The following is a 20,239-nucleotide window of genomic DNA, read 5'->3' on the forward strand; positions in this document are numbered from 1 at the left end:
TCTTGACTGTGTTTTAGTTTTTTGGTTAACAGAACGATGATACAATAGAAAGAGTTTTATTGTATTTCCATTGTATCCTACTTAGCAAGGTGGCAGAAATGTTAGCACACTGGGTGAAACAATTAGTGGTATTTGGTGCCCCACCAGTGAGGCATGCGTGGGATTATGTTGAATTTTTATACCCTTTGTACATAATGTTTAGTATACCAATAGAGAAAGGGGGCAATTTGAGAATGCATTATTAAAAAAAAAATTATCTCTACATCCCTTTCGTGGACAATTTTATCAAATTTTTGGCACTTTAGAGACACCAGGTCACTTTCATTTTATTGGAAAACCTTAATTAAGATCTGATGTCTCTAAAGTGGAAATAGAAAGCAATGCCATCTTAATTGGACACTTTAGAGACACCAAATCGTTTTCATCTTATTCACATCTTATCCTTAAGATCTGATGTCTCTAAAGTGGAAATAAATTATTTCTTTTGATTTAGTGGTATGTGAAAACCTGTAGAAAATTACAAATGCGTGCAGTATAGAACTGGTCAGTACTGAAAGCAATGCCATCTTAATTGGAGAGATTTTCTTGAAAGTTAAGACGAATTGAAGTAGACTCTGGTAAATTTTCCGAAATGTCCCAACTCCAAACCCTCCTAAAATACTCCACCTACATGATATAACACATATTCGTAGACAATTTGTTTTCATATTTGTTTCCTACACATTTTTTGTTTTATTTTCACCAAATTTTGAATAACAAAAATTAAATACCACAAGGGGGCATCAGGATTTTAGAAATGATTCAGTGGAGCATGGCCAAAAATTGGTTGGGAACCACTGGTCTAAATCCATGTTACCATTTAAACATGGATGTAAAATGGTGATGAATTGAAATAATATCTGTTAACTGGCAAAAAAAATAATTGAAGAAGACAAATTACAAAGAAAGAAAATTTCTTTTTAATACTGGAATTTGTTATGATGAAAAATATTTTTTGTTTATGTTCTTTTTATTTCTTTTCAAAATTCCTCTGGAACTGGTTTTTATTGTAATGAGCAGATTGGGCTGCGAGGAGAGTTTTGAACAGAAGTGACTTTTGGAGAGGATTCACATTCAATGTTTGCAGTAACAACCTGTTGGTGTTGTTCTTTCTCAGCAGCCGTTAACTTTAACCCCACCAACTCAGCAGCGATTCGTTGGAAGCAGACAGACACCTAAAAGGAGAAGAGAGAAAGGAAACAAGAGAAAATCAACTGAAATATGGCTACTTTCTAAATTATTTAAAATATTCTCGAAAACAGACAACAAAACTCTACTTTTTGCAGGGAGTTAAAAAAAAAGAAAAGAATGAGCCCATAGCAAATTGCTTTGTTTCAGTCTTTAAACTGGCCATGCTGGAGCACTGCCTTCAAAGGTGTCAACTCCAGGGCTTATTTTTCTTATCTAAGCTTGGTACTTATTCAGTCTCTTTTTGCTGAACCACAAGGTTACAGGAATATAAACAACCCAACACTTGTCAAGTGGTTTGTATGTGTGTGAGGGACGCGGACGAAGAGACGCACGCTGCGTTTCTTTTAGTTTTTGCCTATCAAAAGTGCTTGAGGAAACCCATCAAGCCAAGTGAGATCATGGTTGTGGCCAATGCCAGTGTTGCATAACTGGCAAGTAAAGAGCACGCTTCAAGCGCTGGGTAGGATGCTATGCTTGAGAAGACCTGTGAAGCCAAGTGAAACCATAGTCATGGCTGATGCCAGTGCTGTCAGACTGGCACCTGTGCTGGTGGCACACAAAAAGCAGTTTGAGCATTGGGCCTCATGGAGACAGTGACAGGTGACAGACCTTTGGCAATATACCGTGCTTGTATAGACCTGTTTTGCCAAGTGAGATTGTAGCCATGGCTGATGCTGGTGTCATGTCAACGGCACCCATGCCAGTGGCATATAAAGAACATCCATTACACTCTTGGAGTGCTTGACATTGGGAAGGGCATCCAGCCATAGAAACCATGCCAAATCAGATTGGAACCTGGTGCAGCTCCTTGCCTTATCAGTTTTCAGTCAAACCATCCAACCCATGCCAGCATGGAAAACAAACGTTAAAGGATGATAATGATGGTGTGTTATATGAAGGTTCGCCTAATTCTATAAGACATCCATTTGATCCAAAATATCTCTTTCCATATATATATATATATATATATATGTACAGAATTCCAATTTTCCTACCATCACCATCAATAAACCAACAGATGACATCTTTTATAGATTCTTATTACTTAGATTTATTCATCTGGAGGAATTTTCTTTCTTATTTGAACGAAATGTTTACCTCTTGTTGTGACTCATAATACTATTTCTGAAAGTTTGTGCAATTTGTTACATGAATATTTCAGTTATTTGCTGTCTCAGCCATAACAATAGTTAAGCAACTGATAACAAATCACCCTCTGATTGCCATTCCCTTTCTAAAGACGTTAAGGAACATCAAGCAAGTTTTAGCATATCCTCTTCCAGAGAATGATATGCTTTAACATGTTTCAGAATTGTGTTTCAATGGCTGATTGTGAAGTTGAAGGAGAAAATTTATAGAAAGACACTGTAGGAGGTTTTAGAAATAATAATTAGCAATTTACTGTACAAACACGCTACAAGTGGGGGGTGGGGGGACTCATTAAATTTATGTCATGATACAATGTAGCCATAAAGTCTTACAAAATATGAATTGTTTTAATTAAGTTAGTATGATCAATGATTAATCTTTTATTTACATATTCATTAACATTATTATATAAACGAACTTACATATTCACCAGTCTTTGCACTAATAAAGTGGTTGGACATATTATGATCTGCAGCAAACTTGACATGCCTTTCTTCACTGACAGCTCTGACATGTTCAAGATCAACTGAAAAAGCAAACAGCAAACCATAATCGAAATTGTTGCTGTTCAGCCAGAGTCTGGGACTGTCCTTATATATACGGGTTGAGCCTTTTTGCAATTAAGCAGCCACTCTTATGTCTTGAACTTTCCTAATCATTTCTACAGCTCTGCTTTGAGTGTTTTTTTCATTTCTTGTTTTGTCTGTTTCTGCTGTGTTATGTCCAGGGGGTATGGGTAGATACAGTTCCCCAGGACTTTGCAAGCACCTCTGGACAAATGAAGTGTGAGAAAAAGGGACAGCGCAAAGTTTGGGATAGGCGGGATGGAGAATGGCAGAGAAGCAGGTGCAGTGGGTAAACTTTGGTGAGCTCAGGGCTGAAGGAGATGACATTTGCCTAAGGAGTCATGCAGTGGGACTGAATGTGAAGCCACATGGTTGGGAAGCAAACTGTTGAACCACACAGCCATGTCTGTACATATGGGCTGGCAAAAAAAAAGAACTGTTTGTTCACAATGAACTTGAAGCACTCTGATAAGTGGTGGCTAACCTCAATCTGTTCCTTGTGCATTCATACTTGTTAGATGCTTGACATTTCAATGTAGTTTGACACAAACTTGTAACGAGAGACAAGTTGTATTTTGTCTGCTTGGGGAATCAACAGGTCAGGCTTTTCTATTTTAAAAAGAGCAACAAGGTGATGACGAGAGGATGTTATGGAATGTGTGTGCCAGAAGTGGTTTTCAAGAGTTTGACTGGCCAAGTGAGAGCAACAAAAATGAAGGGGCAGCTTGACACTGACCCCGGTTATAAGACCAGGATGAACATGGATGTTCTCTAAATATCCAAACTGAGTGTTGAAAACCATCTACATCATCTTGGTTACATCAGTAGGTCCAATGGTTTGGGGCTCACATCGATTGAATGAGACTAACCTTGACCAATGAATTTTCATCTCTGATTCAGAAACATGAAGAATGAACAATGTATTTTTAGGAAAATGGTGGCAGAGGACAAAAGAATGGATCATCTTTAACAATGTGAAGTGCAGATGGTCATGAGGCAAGTATGGTGAACCATCAGAAACAACCTCTAAAAGCAGGATTTTACTTGAAGAAAGTTATCGGGGTGGGGTGGGGAATAGTGTTGTCTTTTATGAGTGTCTTCCCTTGGACATGACCATCAATTCATATGTGTACAGTGACCAGCTGGACAAGTTAAATGCATTGAGCCACCAGAAACATCCAGCACTTGCTAACTGTAAGAACATTTTCTTTTGTGATGACAATGCCAGATCGTAAACTTCTTTCAGACAAAGCAAAAGTTATTGGAGCATGACTGAGAAGTTTTGATGTATCCTCCATATTCACCTGAACTGGTGCTTTCAGATTCCCCACTGTTTTGGTCTCTTCACAATTCATTGAATGGACAGACCATCAAATCTGAAGAGGATGTGAAAATTAATCTGAAAGAGTTTTTCACCAGTAACGATAGGAAATTCATTGAGCAGGGAATAATGGATCTGCCTACAAGATGGCAGAGGATACGGGAGCAAACCCCTTATTATATCAATGATTGAACAAACTGCTTTGTGCTTAAAACTTGCCTTATTTGTGTTTAAAATCTCATTTTGAGCAACTCAGTATATCATCATCAACACCATTTAGCATCTGCTTTCCATGCTGGCATAGATTAGATGGGTTGTTTGGAGTTGGTAAACCAGAGAGCTGCACCAAGTTCTGGTTTGGCATGGTTTCTATGGCTGGATGCCCTTCCTAATGCCAACCACTCCAAAGAGTGTAATGGGTGCTTTTTACCTGCCACTGGCACGGGTGCTTTTGTGTGCCACTGGTACAGGGGCTTTTACATACCACCAGCATGGGTGCCAGTTATGTCACACTGGCGTTGGCCATGATTCCACTCGACTTCTCAAGCACAGCATATTGCCAAAAGTCTCAGTCATTTGTCATCACTTCCATGAGGCCCAACATTCAAAGATCATGCTTCACCACCTTGTCCCACATCTTCCTGGGTCTACCTCTTTCACAGTTAGAGATTGGCACTTCTTTACAGAGCTGTTCTCGTCCATACACATCACATGACCATACCAGCATAGTTGTCTCTCTCTCTTGTACACCAAACCTAATGCCTCTTAAGCCCAATTTTTCTCTCAGGACACTCACACTCTGTTGTACACACACACTGACATTACACATCCAGCAAAGCATACCAGCTTCATTTCTTACAAGCTTATACATGTCCTCACTGGTCACAGCCCATGTTTCACTGCTATGGAGCACAACTACTACTAGATGTGTCCCCACTGGCATTTGATGGAGTCTATTTTCTGTACATTTCAAGTGTTTATTGTAGCTGTGTATCTGCTCCACCCCACACACAGACTATTTTCCCTGTCAACCTTCTTCTGATATTGCTGCACCTCGTATGTGTCCATAGCCATTTCTATATATGGAGTAGGGCCATCTACCTGAAGGGACTTATAATTTGTCTGCTTTCTTATTATCTAAGACTTTGTTTTTTGCAAGATTAACTCTAAGGCCCTTTGATTCTAGACCTTGCTTCCACTCCTAAAATTTCTTCTCTAGTTCTGGAAGTGATTCAGCTATGAGAACAAGATCATTAGCATAGAGGAGTTCCCAGAGGCAGCCTGACTTAAATTCCTCTGTTATTGCCTGGAAGACTATGATGAACAAGAAGGGGGCTGAGGACTGATCCTTGGTGAACCCCTACTTGTATCCTGAACTTTACCTTACTGACAGCATCTCTGTATATGGCTTGTACAGCTCTCACCAACCACTCATCTACCCTTAGTTTCTGCACTGAGCACAAGATAAAGGAGCAGGGAACACTGTCAGAAGCTTTTTCCATGTCAACAAAAGCCAGTTACAGGGGTTTATTTCTGACAAAGTATATACATACCTTGTCAAAAATAAACCCGTGTAATTGGCTTTTGTGTGTGTGTGAGGAGCAAACATGACTGTTGTTAAGAAGTTTGCTTTGTTATCATGTCATGACTGAAATTAGTAGATGAAACTGTGCAGAAGCCTGTTTCACATACACATGTGTGCATTTGTGTCCACATGTCTTTGCTCGACATCATTTTAGTGGCTATGTTTATGCTTTCCATAAACAAAAATGTCTGGCAGTGGTTTGGTGTGTGAAGACAAGGAAAAAAAAGCAGACATAAAATGCTGCTGCTGATGATGATGATGATGTGTGTGTTTTATTTCCCCATCACCTGTGCCGATTGCATCATCTTTATCACTTCCTTCATAAGTGACTGCATCAAACTGTCTGCACCCAATATACTCTAACTTCCATGTTTTTATACATTACTTACCATCATGTTCCCTACCCTGGCCAACCGACCACCTCCTCCTGCCTTTGTTCATGTCAGGGACCCAATGTTTCCTCTGCATGTTAACTAAAAGAAGGATTTGCACCCCAACCTCATAAAACCCTACTCACCAGTAACCACTACTCAAACAGAGCCCTGGGTTGGAAGGTTGTCGCCTGGGTGGTGCAACGGTGTCATCTGGCAGGAGCAGTAGGAGGAAATCACCAACAAATGCTGGATGAAGCAACACACTGTTGCAATGCATTCTCCCCATACTACTACTACTACTACTACTACTACTACTACTACTACTACGCCCTGAATTTGGAGCCCAACTGTAAAGAAGTTTGTTCCCTGTGAACTGTGAAGGAAGGCAACATTAATTGCACTTGACTGGTGAAGAAAAGAGACTTTGTCCAGTAACGCAGGAAGCAACTAAATCATGATGTAGTTTGTAATGAAATGCCAAACGTGATTATGGAATATTGACTCTGCAACATTGACTTTAATATACAAACTCTTTCTAATTATTTTCATGCTAAATAATTTGACAGGAGAAGAGTATCAATCGTTAGTACTCAACAGCAACAATGGCACAAGTTGAATTCCCGAGACAACTAAACTAACTCAATGTCTTTCATTGTGTGATTAAATTACAGCAAGCATCACTGCCATGCCCCTACAAACACAAATGTTCAAAGATCAATAGTTACCTTTGTTTCCAACGAGTGCCAAATGTGATGGAGATTTCCCACTGTGGAGACTGGATCTGTTAATAGTTAGCAACCAATCTTCCAGGTTCTCAAAGCTGATATAATTGGTAATGTCATAAACCAAAATAATTCCCTTTGAATTGGATTAAAAAAAACAAACAAAAACAAAACACAAAATTGGGGGGGAGGCTAAAATTCCATTTTTCAGGACAGTATTAGCTTGAATATATTGGTAATACAGTATCAGTCAACATGTAGTAAATCTTCCTTGAATGTAGCTATTATTCTTAACTCCTTAGTCTTTCTCATCATCATTTAGTGCTCACTTTCCCATGCATGCCTGAGTCAGGTGGAGTTTATTTGAGGCAGATTTTCTATGGTCAAATGCCCATTCTTGACACCACCCTCCCCTATTCCCAAGCAAGCTAATATTTTCCCAGAATATTGGCAACAAGTGAAACTGCTTGTATGACAGTAACACTCACAACCCTCAAGCAATGCCAAAGAAGCACACACACAGAGTTTCCATCAACCAAATCCACTCATAAGGTTTTAGTCAGCCTGGGGCTACAACAGAAGACACTTGTCCAAGGTGCCATGCAGTGGGATTGAACCCAGAACCATGCTATACTGCAACTGTTGCCAAATCCTGAACCACATGAAATTGCAATTCAAATAATGTTACAGTCAAGAGTCAAAAACTGGAACTAATTTTTTTTCCATGGGTATTTATAAGCCTGCAATGTGATTAGATGATGCTTATTGGGTTGGGTAGGGGTAGAATATCTGCTGGTGTTAATATATTCAATGAACAAGCAGATATGCTTCAACTATTTTATAAAAGTTTTCTTTTTTATAGCTTAGCCAAATCGGAAAGAGATATGTCCACAACTCTCGCTGGCCCTTCAGCATTGGTCAGCTTCATACAGCAGAGCGAAAGCTGTATCTGGATGTCTACTGAAAACGTGTGGACAGGAGAGTAAAGCCAGAGGGTAGGTATTTTGAGGATGAGGAATTAGGTGTATTGTTTAGCTCGAGCAGCAGAAAAGAAGTCAGTATGGGTGATGAGATGAAGAGAAGTGCGTGTGTTGGGTAAAATTAAAAGAGTATAAAAAATCAGTGAGCTGAGAGAAGCAGAGGTTGTTGCAGTAGAAAAGGTGAGAGGGGTGCAATGGGAAGTTAAAATTTCCTTGCTGGACATTGTTAACAGGAACTCGGGGAGGATATATAAGTGGTGGGCTCTTGAAATGTGTTGGGGAGGAGTCTCAGCTGTGAGGTTCCTTGTGGTACAGGTGAACTCAGACATTCTTTCGGGTATCCCTTCTTCTATGGACGATATTACATGGATAGCAGTTCAACTGGTCATTACTTGTTGACATGAATCTGCTCTTAAGAAGCCATTCCGGAGGAGATCAGCATTACCTGTGGGTTAGAGATTAAAGTACGAAGGTTCTTATTAATGAGTTAGATGGCTTTTTGGTGTTCTAAGATCTTTGTGTCTTTCTTTAGCAGCATCGTTTTAGATGTGGGAGCAATCTTCCATTGTCAGGATCACCAAACTTTGTAGAGTCAGCCATTGTTCAGGAATGAAGTACGTTGGACTTTGGTTTGTATTATGTTAATGAATGAAAGGTAATCAAGAGAGATCGTTAATAATTGGAAGCATTTGTGCAGTGAGAGGTACAAGCATGGATGGGTGCACAAGGAGCTTGCTTTGTAGCCATGGGATCTCAGGTTCAATGCTGTGTCTTGGCACAAGTGTCTTCTACTATAGCCCCAGGTTGGCCAACCTTGTGAATGGATTTGGTAGATGGAAACTAAAAAAAAGTTTAAATTGTGTGCATGTGTGTATACACATATACATTTACATACACAACACCTATGTATGTATGTCTGTATGTACCTTGTACTGACATCATGTGATGGTTGTAAACAAGCGTTACTGTCATACTAACAATGATATTCATTTCCAGTTTTCTGTAAGAAACATGTCTGGCCACTGGGAAATATTACCTTGCTTGGAAAGGGGTAAGAGTTAGGAGCAGGAAGGGCATCCAGCAGTTGAAAATCTGCCTCAACAAATTCTGTCTGACCCATGCAAGCATGGAAAAGTGGGTGTTAAATGATGATAATGATGATGACTATCTTTAAACTGTTGATGGAGACAAATTGGAGAATGTTTTTTGAGGTCTCTGGTGTGGAAACAGCGAAGGAAGAATGAAGAATTACATGAGAAGGTTGTTAATATACAAGAGGAGAATACAAGAATTGATGAGTGCATCAGAGAGAGAGAGAGAGAGAGAGAGTCTAAAAACATGCAAGATAACCAAGAAATTCTTAAGCCACAAACAATCAAATGCTTTGTTATGAGATTGTTTTCACAAAATATTTTTGCTGAATCTGAATTTTTAGTTGAAACAGAAAAGAAATACAATTTGATCTAAATTTTGCATTTTTTTTTACTAGTATAATAGTAATAATAGTGATTTTCTTATACAAGTGTCTTTGATGGGTTCATAGACTAATGTGGGAATTTCTGTCACTATTTATAAATTTATGGAAAAAAGAAAACAAGCCTTACCTGTGCACCATAAATGTAATTTTCCAGCATGCTGCTCCCTAAACAGATCCCACTGATATCCCAGATTTGCAGTACCACATTCATTTGACCTGAAACAGAAAGTACAATTCCAAAAGTACTTTAGGATAAGAGGAGATAAACAAGTCACTGATGGCATTCAAAAGGTTTACAAAAGTTTGCATCAAGTTTTTTTTCTAAAATTCCACAAATTCCACAGAACCAGGAATGAAATTTCATTGCTTCTTTGCATTGTGGAGATTATCTGAATATAAACAGATTGGGAAAAGAAGTTAACAGGAAGTTTCTACTACAGCAGTTGGATGAAATCTGATACAGGAGACCAACAGGTGAATCCCAGGTGACCAATTTCAAGTCCTCAGGGAAGGGAAGTTGACTAAAATAATAATAATAATTTGAACCAATTAAGTTGCAGAATCACACTGAACAATTTTTCATTTTGAGATAATCCTGAACTTTACCAGACTGTAAAACAGTTAAAAAAGAAATCCTAAGCAAAACGAAAAACCAAGTGAGCTCTGAACTTAGGCAAATGCCCCAATAAGCAAATAGCTGAAATTCTCTTCAACATTGGAAGATGTGGGACGAAGTGGTGAGAAAGGATCTACAGACATTGAGACTCAAAGAGGGGGTGATAGGGGACAAAGACTGCTGGTGGTTTGCTGTACTTGAAAGGACACATCAAGCTAAGTAAAAGCATGGTGGTCCTTGCATACAGGCCGTCCCCTGCATCCCTAACCTTGTGGGCTCATGGGTGCTGAGGCCACATAAAAAGCACCTGCACTAGTGCCATGTAAACGCACCCAGCACACTCTGTAAATTGGTTGGCATTAGGAAGGACATCCAGTAGTAGAAACCATGCCAAATCAGACAACTGGAGCCGAGACAGCACTTCAGCTGGCCAGCTCCTGCCAAACCGTCCAACCCATGCCAGCATGGAAAATGGACATTAAATGATGATGATGATATATAGAGAAACATAGACACACATACGATATATCGAGAACGTTAAATGATAAATTCTAGGCATGTGTCTGTGTTTGTCCCTCCCCTGCCACTGCCTGACAACAACCTGAGATACTTTGTTTACATCCCAGTCACTTAGGTCGATAGAAAAAGTATCCGGCTTTAAGTACTGGTGTCAATTCAGTTGACTAAAGAGATGCTTCAAGTCGGTGCCCCAGTATGGCCACAGCCTAATGACTGAAACAAGTAAAAGATAAAAGGTAAAATAATAATTATCGTTATTTCAATTTGCATTTAGTTACATGAAAATATTAGCTTGAAATTTCTTCCTGTATTTGTTATATTGGTTTCAAAATATAGCACAAGGCCAGCATTTACAGGGGAGGGAGTAACTTGGTTACATCAACACCAGTGTGCAACTGGTACTTATTTTACTGGCCCCAAAAGTGGATCTCAGCAGAATTTCAACTCAGAATATAAGGATGGATGAAATATTGCTTAGCATTTTACCTGCTCTGCTAATGATTTTCACCTGGCCTGCTAATGATTTTCACCTGATCTGCTAATGATTTTCATCTGGTCTGGTCTGCTAATAATTTTTACCTGCCAGAAGGTTGCACCAGGCTCAATCTGATCTGGCAAACTTTCTACAGCTGGATGCCCTTCGTAACGCCAACTACTTCGAGAGTGTAGCGGGTGTTTTTACGTGCCACCAGCACAAGAGCCAGTCAGGCGGTTCTGGCAATGACCACGCTTAAAAGGTGCTTTTTACATGCTATCTGCACAGGAGCCAGTCTGGCGGCACTGGCAATGACCATGCTCAAATGTTGTTTTTCACGTGCCAGTGGCACATGTGCCAGTAAGGCGACACTGGCAACAATCACACTCGAATGGTGCTTTTTGCATGCCACTGTCACGGGAGCCAATCCGTGGCCCTGGCAATGATCACACTCGGATGCGCTTTTAACATTCCACTGTCATGAGTGCCAATCAGGTGGTACTGTCATCAGCCATGTCAGCGATTTTGATTTCACTTGCCTCAATAGGTCTACATAGGCGTAGCAGTGGCTGTGTGGTAAGTAGCTTGCTTACGAATCACATGGTTCCAGGTTCAGTCCCACTGTGTGGCACCTTGGGCAAGTGTCTTCTACTATAGCCTCGGGCCGACCAAAGCCTTGTGAGTGGATTTGGTAGACGGAAACTGAAAGAAGCCCGTCTTGTGTGTGTATATATATATATATATATATATATATTTATGTATGTATGTGTGTGTATATGTTTGTGTGTCTGTGTTTGTCCTCCCTAACATTGCTTGACAACCAATGCTGGTGTGTTTACATCCCCGTAACTTAGCAGTTCGGCAAAAGACACCGATAGAATAAGTACTCGGCTTACAAATAATAAGTCCTGGGATCGATTTGCTTGACTAAAGGCGGTGCTCCAGCATGGCTGCAGTCAAATGACTGAAACAAGTAAAAGAGTATAGGAGATAAACGATGGGCTTCTTAAAGTTTCCATTTACCAAATCCACTCATAAGGCTTTAGTAGGCCCAGGGCCCGCCCATAATGCTATGCAGTGGGTCTGAACCTGAAACGACATTGTTGGGAAGTGAACTTCTTAAGTACACAGCAGCTATGCATACCTGTGCAAATTTTTTAACAAAATAAGACATTGTTGCACCTGGAGATGAATCCTACCCAAGTTCAATGGGGCATCATTGACTCAGATATTGTCATTTTATCTTCATGCTATACCCATGCCATACTTAATATTTTATCCATAAAAAGGATTTGAAATCACACAACTAAATGAACTGGGTCATTTGAGAGTGAACAATGCAAGCTGTTGACCTATCAGCAAACAATTTGTGACTGAGTTGGCCAACAGGATTTGTTTAATCTCTACTGACATTGACAACAAAAAAAAAAAAAAAAAAAAAGAATATCTAGAAAATGAAAAACAAATATCACTTACCCCTTAGAATTATTCTTTTCAAATAAAAGTCTACTCCCATCGTTTTTTTATATTCTTTCCAGAAATTGTCCTGGGTGTATCGAGTTGCTATGGAAGTCTGCAAATTTAAAGAGTTGATTGATTTAGATTTAATGGCAATGCATAGAGATTTCCTTTTGTAAGCAAATAGTAGCTAGGCTGAAAATATAATCTATAAAAGGTAAAAATAAGACAGCTCTTAAAATTTCAACGATTATTTTGATAAGTTGTTAGCATGCTCTAAATCTTCCTGTCAGAAAAGACAAGAATGCTGTTAAGCTGTTTTTAATAAATCCATATCAGTAAGAATGACTGACAGAAACTTTAAACCTCAATGGTTGAATATCAGTCAACACTACCAATGAATGGCTTTGGGAAAGTCTTGGATATATTTAAGCTACGATGACAGACAATGACAAGAGAGAAGTGATAGAAATGTAGCTTCACAAGTTAATGCACAACATGGCATACATGAATTAAAGATGAAGTTGTCTGGAAATGACCTTTCTAATATTTCAAGGGTTAAGGCCATAGATATTTGGATAAGTGATCAATGAAACGTTTGCCCTGAATGACCTTTCACTGCACCATTGCTACCAACCGAAACATAGGACCATAATAATGGCAGCACCAATGAAGGCGTTTGATGGACACTGGTAGGCATAACCAAACGGGTAGTGGCAGCAGGCTCTGAGAATGGACGACAGTGACTTTACAGAGTGACCCGTGAAGAGATGCAGTAACCCTTAGTATAGTAGATCCCTAAAATTCTTCTTGGATACCAGTTGTGAAAAAACCTCAAAGGAAGGAGATCTTTAGTCTGTAAAAAAGTATTGCAACCAAACAGAAGGAACAAACACTTGAAACATGTGGATAGATTTGTGTTGTGCTTGATTACTCTTGAAAATGCCATGAAGTAAATATAAGTTGCCAGGAATGTGTTTAGTATGTAAAATTGGTCTCTCCAACTGTGTTACACTACTAAGCTGATTGGGTATTTTAGCAGTGTGTTCACGGATGGTTAAAAAGTTGGATGGAGTGTTGAAGAAGGAGCAAGAACCTCTGAAATGGGTATCATCCACCCATTACCCACCTGTCATCTATTTTTACTATCTTCATTTGCATTGTTTAGATGAATGCATTTATGTACAAAATGTTTGTAATGGTTAAGATTGATTAGGGACACAATAATATGAAATGTCGGAGTCAGCAGTTTTAACGATAAAAATTTGTTGTTATAACTGCATGTCGTAGGATGTGAAAGATGGACAATGGATGAAGTTTTAAGAAAGTATTTATTTACCGTTACGTTGAAAAATACCTTGCCTCATCGGGCAGGTTATAAAATCTGAGAGCATGTGAAAGTAAGTTGGATGTGGTAGAATTTTTCTTTGTATAGTTTTGTGTACATGTTCTCTTAGCAGTAAACCACTGATAGTGATAGAATGATGTTGTAAGAGAACAGATATAGAGCTAGTGAAAGTTGTAGGGTTGTGGGACATTGTCTCACAGTTGCTGACAGTAAATTTCATTTCTCCGTCTGACTATTGTCTTTAGTAGCTGCCTTGCTTGGGATCATGATTCTAACAGTCTGTTCCTTAACTGATTGAGTTGTCACGAGCCAACTCACTCAGTTGTCACCAAGTGACCTCTGGTTTTTGCTTGGGGGTTCTTGCTTTTATAACTATCCAGAAGGACAGACATACCGTTGAGAACCATGGGCTTCGTTGGTGGTGCTGTGATGTCTCTATTCTAGCTTTTGGTGAAGTAGAAGGGGTTATAAGGGTCAAGTGGGGAAGACATTATTTTGGCCTAGTTAAAAGGCAATCTGGCAAATGTAAAACTGCTGTCACTGAAAAAAAGCCATTGTTCTACTGTGGGAAAAGTTCTGTTGAATTGTTAATTTAAATTTGGCTATGGTGGATTGAATCCACTTCATGCTTGCAAGATTCACTACATGTTGTATCTTTCAGTGGTGGTTCTGAGTTCTATAGATGTAAACTTCAGAAATAAACAGAAGTAGTTATGCTGACATGCCTTTTAATTTCATTCTTGCATTGGATGACAGAAAGAAACATTTCAATTAAAACATTTGTTGAACTCTTACAACTTGATATCATTGACATTTCCATTGACATTCAGACAAACCTGCCCCAAAGCATTTCAGGTTGTCCAGCATGACCCAAAGATCAGTACATGATGAACTCAAGGAGAAATATCATCAGTATAATGGACGTGTATTGCCAGTGTAGATGGTGTCTACAAATGAATGAAAACAATTTGTCAAGCAAAGTGAAACAAAGTTGGCATCATGAATCATCATCATCATCATCGTTTAACGTCCGCTTTCCATGCTAGCATGGGTTGGACGATTTGACTGAGGACTGGTGAAACCGGTTGGCAACACCAGGCTCCAGTCTAATTTGGCAGAGTTTCTACAGCTGGATGCCCTTCCTAACGCCAACCACTCAGAGAGTGTAGTGGGTGCTTTTACGTGTCACCCGCACGAAAACGGCCATGCTCGAAATGGTGTCTTTTATGTGCCACCCGCACAAGCCAGTCCAGGGGCACTGGCAACGATCTCACTCGAAAATCCTACAGGAGCCAGTCAGGCGGTACTGGCAACGGCCATGCTCAAAATGGTGCATCTCATGTGCCACCCGCACAAGAGCCAGTCCAGGGGCACTGGCAACGATCTTACTTGGCTTGCCGGGTCTTCTCACGCACGGCACATTTCCAAAGGTCTCGGTCAGTAGTCATCGCCTCGGTGAGGCCCAATGTACGAAGGTCTTGCCTCACCACCTCAGCCCAGGTCTTCCTGGGCCTACCTCTTCCACGGGTTCCCTCAACTGTTAGGGTGTGGCACTTTTTCACGCAGCTATCCTCATCCATTCTCACCACATGTCCATACCAGCGCAATCGTCTCTCTTGCACACCACAACTGATGCTTCTAATGTTCAGCTTTTCTCTCAAGATACTTACACTCTGACGGGTATTCACATTGACATTACACATCCAACGGAGCATACTGGCTTCATTCCTTGCAAGCTTACGTATGTCTGTTGCTATTAACCTCAAACACATGGATTCTTATCTTTGCCATTTACCCCGTGGCTTACTATTGGCTTTCATACTATACTACAAACACTGAAAATAGATTCTAATTATTTACTTACAATGACTATTCACTTCTGGGACTACCATTTATTTTCCAGTAAACATTGAAGTATGAAAATTAATCTATACAACTACCAGCAGAGCAGATCATAGTTTGATGCAATTTGTTTGAAATTTGTAACAGGACAAAAATGGATGATAATGTATTTGTAGTAACTGTGTCAGTGGATCCTGTGCCAGTGGCACATGAAAAGCACCATTCGAGCATGATCATTGACAGCATCGCCTTACTGGCACATGAAAAATAACATTCAAGTGTGGTCGTTGCCAATGCCACCGGACTGGCTCCTGTGCAAATAGCACATAAAAAACAGCTTTTGAGCATGGTTGTTGCTAGGACTATCTGACTGGCCCTCGTGCCGGTGTCACGTAAAAGCACCCACTACACTCTCGGAGTGATTGGCGTTAGGAAGGGCATCCAGCTGTAGAAACTCTGCCAAATCAGATTGGAGCCTGGTGCAGCCTCTGGTTCACCAGTCCTCAGTCAAACCGTCCAACCCATGCCAGCCTGGAAAGTGGACGTTAAACAATGATGATGATGATGTATTTTTGTTTTAAACTGAATTTTGATTTTAATTTGTTTCAATAATTTGCTTCTTTTTTCCTTTTTTTTTTTGTAAATATTATCCAGTTCCTTATTGACTCAATAATGGTGGGAATTCCAACTAATCACACTGAATCTCTACTTGTATACATTCTTTTATTCTTGGGAGCTTTCTGCTGTAAAATAAAGGCTTGTCACAGAAGTCTGACCTATGTTTCAGTAGTATTTAGCAAATGGAATATACATTTTTATCTGGATAAGATGCTGTAGTGGGGTTTAAATTTGATGTCACACTCAGAAAACGAATGTTTTCACTGAGCAACAAGCAAAACGGCCACATCATATCAGGTGACTTGCTTTGAATCCCGACCAGCTGCAATTGTACAATTCATGGAATTTTCCATGAGTTTTCCACTAAACATTGTTATAAATTGAGGTTTGCACCAAGTTCTCACAAGCAGAGGGATGAGATGCATGCATCATGTGTGGCAAAGGTTGAGAGGTTCCAGAAAAAAACAGACAAACGCAGAATTCTTGGTCAAATGCTTGACCTCAGGTTCAAAAGAATCACTTGTCTTCCATGAACATAATATTCTCATTTCTTCAAGCAATGACTAGAGCAAAACACTTCATTTCACACTGCCCCAGTCCACTCAACTGGCAAAAATAAGTAATCCTGCAACGGATCGGCATCGCATCCAGGTAAGGAACATATAGTGTGAGAATTTACAAAAAAAAACAAAAAACAAAGAAGGGTATGTAAACAACAAACAGATGCATTAGTTTAACGCTTGAGAAGTGAGAAAGTCTTTTACGTTTTGAGCCTACGCTCTTCAACAGAAGGGGACACAGAAATAAACAGGGAGAGAGAAATGACAACAGGAAAAAGCAGAAAGTACAAAAAGTTCAAATGTCGTGGTGTATTGGAGCGATTTCTCATCAATGGAAGAGTCCAGTGTAATCTATGGGTAGGAGAGGTGCAGCCGAAGTGTAGGAGTCCGAGTGTAGGCGAGTAGAAAGTCCAGGTAGAATAACCCAAGAAAAGTTCGAAGTGTTATGAGGTGGAGACAGGATGAAACTGGAGCGACCACATGAGCGTGTAAACAACAAACAGATGTATTAGTTTAATGCTCAGGAAGTGAGAGAGTCTTTTACATTTCGAGCCTATGCTCTTCAACAGAAAGGAATACGAGGAAATAAACAGGGAGAGAGAAACGACATGCTACCGAAACTGGGAAACTGACCCTTGTGAGCCTGGCATGGCTTGAGAAGGAAACATTAATTAATAAAATATCTGAATAATTTTTGGTGTTTAACAATCAATATTATTTTCTTTGATGATTTCCAAGTCAATTTTCCTTCACACTAGTGTCTAATTTAATCATTTTCAAATTTCAAAAAGTGGGGTAAAATGAGTAATGACTAATTTCAGTAATTTCTTCTCATTAACTGCATGATGTATAAATGTATCAGGAAGACAGGCATTCCAGCAAATCGTAAAGAAGCTATAGAGAATATTTTGACTTTTATTATTATTATCATTTAGTGGAGTTTCGTTGATTTCATATCATGTGCCGTTTTCCCTTCATCCTCTTTTATTTGACCTAGATAGTCATTTATTTTCTTTTGTATTTCTGATCTTTCTAATGTCTAAGGATTGATATTGACGAGTATGAGTCTGTTTTCTGGAGAACTGTAGTGGCGTATTTGCCTTACAATGGCTTACTCGTTTTACCCCAGCCAAATTTGTCTTTTACATACTCAGAGAACGGCGATAATTTCCTGAAATAGTGATCAGATTATGTTATAATGCTTCTAATGCATTTAGGGAAGGCCATTTGCCTAGTTGATATAGTTTTGTGGCAATCAATCGGTATTGGTCTCGAGAAACAAAAACTATATTTTCGGCAAAGTTCCGTTAAAAATGCAGTGAAAAAAACCCACCTCATTTTGCCCCATCAACTCATATCTATTTCCGACTAAATTTCAACATAGAGAATAAAATATTTCGAGTTAGGAACAAAAAAGTAAATATATATTTTTTGCAATCTTTAATTCAAGCCACAAAATTTATGCAGTTAATAAGTATCGTTCAAATTTCTCTCATTACTTCGGTGTTTTGTTTATTCGAACTTTGGTTTTGCTATTTAAATGATTGAAATGGTTAGCAGAAATATTGGAAGGCGATATCAACCGGTTGGAGTCGTTCACCAAATCCTGGAAAATTAATTCAATAATGCAAATATGCCAAATTGTTTGCTGTATATTTTAAAAATTCACTTAGAACGGCTACACAGATATTTACTACGACTTGAGATCCGAAGGAGCTTCCTTTCCTTTTCCATTTTTACAGTAAACTAACAAAACAAAACAAAACAAAAAATGTGCGACTTTTTCGAATTTCGAATAAATCTTTGCGACTCATTCATTACGAAATATTTTAAGTATTTGTAGAAAAAACAAAATAAAACCAGAAAAAAAAAGCAGTTGGTAAAATAATTTCCTAATCAGGTTACATAATTAAATAAATTTCACGAAAGAAACGACTGAAAATAGTTTAATTGAAGTTGATTGAATGAAGAACATTTTAAAGAATTAAAATGTTTTTTTCTTCTGTTTTTCAGTCGTTGAAAGAGAAAAACTATTTTCAAGTTTATTTCTTTATAATTGAATCCCGTAACAAAAATTATTTAAACTTCATATTGAATATAATTACGAGTTAAATAAATGATTGACATTTGAAACTGAGAGGGTTCTGGAAAGTGGAGGCTGGGCAAATATTTACCTTTCCCGTGAGACGATCGCCAACGATAACAATCTTAAGTCGTTCATCAAAACATTCATTGTCCGAGTCTGACATTGACGATCGTAATCTGGCGGTTGTTTACCAAAATATATACATAGACTGGATCGATTAATGAAGCATTTACAAGTCTCTCTCTCTCTCTGTTTGTTTAGCGATAATAAAAAGAGAAGATGTCAGCAACGACCAAGACAAGACAAAAACAAGGAATGGCTTTTGACGTCATATCCGTTGCTTCTTGGCTCCGGCAACAGGTTGAAACAATCAGTTTCCTCACACTTCGGAGGTGGAATTGAAAAATAAATTTTTAGAGAGATAATTTATTCATATAAAACTTTGTTAAAACTTATTTACTATTTTGGAAGTGGTGAATATCATCTTTTTATCTTTTACTTGTTTCAATGATTAAAATGCTGCTATTGCTGGGACACTGCAGTAGAAGGGTTTACTAGAAACAAACCGACCGGAGGACCTTTTTTTTAGTTTTTAAAGTCTGCTATTTACATTATCGATTGCTTTTGTTGAACCACTGGTTTACAGGGTTCGTAATCAAGCCAACATCAGTTGTCAGGCGATGGAGGGGACACTAACATGAGGACATACACACACACAAATGTGTGAGTATGACATATATATAAATTACACACACACACACGGTCCTGGTAGGGTAGATAAGAGAGAGATAGGGTGTTTCCAAGGCAGCACTCAACCTGAGCTTTTAGGCTATCTACACCGTCGGATTCCAGACTAATGTCGAAATTCCTCAGGTGTAGAAAATCTTGGTTTCACGTCGGTAAAACCATTTTGTGGGTTTAACCGAAGAGTAGAATATAATCCCAGCAAAAAGTCAAAGAAAGATTTCCTCTTCAAACTCCTCCTCCACCTCCCCATTTACTCTTCTTCTTTCCTTCTTCTTCTTCTTCCTCATCTTTTCTCCCTTCTTCCCCTCTTCTTTCTTTTCGTCCTCCTCGTTCTCGTCCTCCTCTTCATCCTTCTCGATGTCATCGTCATCCTCCTTCACGATCTCCTCTTCCTCCCCTCCTATTCACCTTTCCCTCCTCCCCTCCCCTTACAACACCTCCCTCCCTCCCCTTACAACACCTCCATCCCTCCCCACCCTCCCCATCCCTCCCCTATCAATCTCTCTCATCCCTCCCGCTCCTCCCCTTCCCTTCCACCCCCCTATTTTCTTTTACCTAAAACCAGG

At 39.2% G+C, this 20,239-nt stretch overlaps 1 protein-coding gene across 1 annotated transcript; it reads right to left on the reverse strand.

The window, feature by feature from the left end:
• Nucleotides 1–936: 936 nt before the first annotated feature.
• LOC106870758 (ras-related protein Rab-28) lies at nucleotides 937–19,253 on the reverse strand. Its single transcript, XM_014916955.3, has 6 exons — nucleotides 19,015–19,253; nucleotides 12,491–12,587; nucleotides 9,532–9,620; nucleotides 6,951–7,083; nucleotides 2,802–2,905; nucleotides 937–1,214 (listed from the first exon to the last, which is right to left on the reverse strand). The coding sequence occupies exons 1-6, from the start codon at nucleotides 19,087–19,089 to the stop codon at nucleotides 1,044–1,046; spliced, it is 669 nt and encodes a 222-aa protein (XP_014772441.1). The 5' UTR covers nucleotides 19,090–19,253; the 3' UTR covers nucleotides 937–1,043.
• Nucleotides 19,254–20,239: the final 986 nt, after the last annotated feature.

This window comes from Octopus bimaculoides, chromosome 2 (assembly GCF_046866305.1).
Source record: "Octopus bimaculoides isolate indiv1 chromosome 2, ASM4686630v1, whole genome shotgun sequence".
Classification (NCBI taxonomy): Eukaryota; Metazoa; Mollusca; class Cephalopoda; order Octopoda; family Octopodidae; genus Octopus; species Octopus bimaculoides.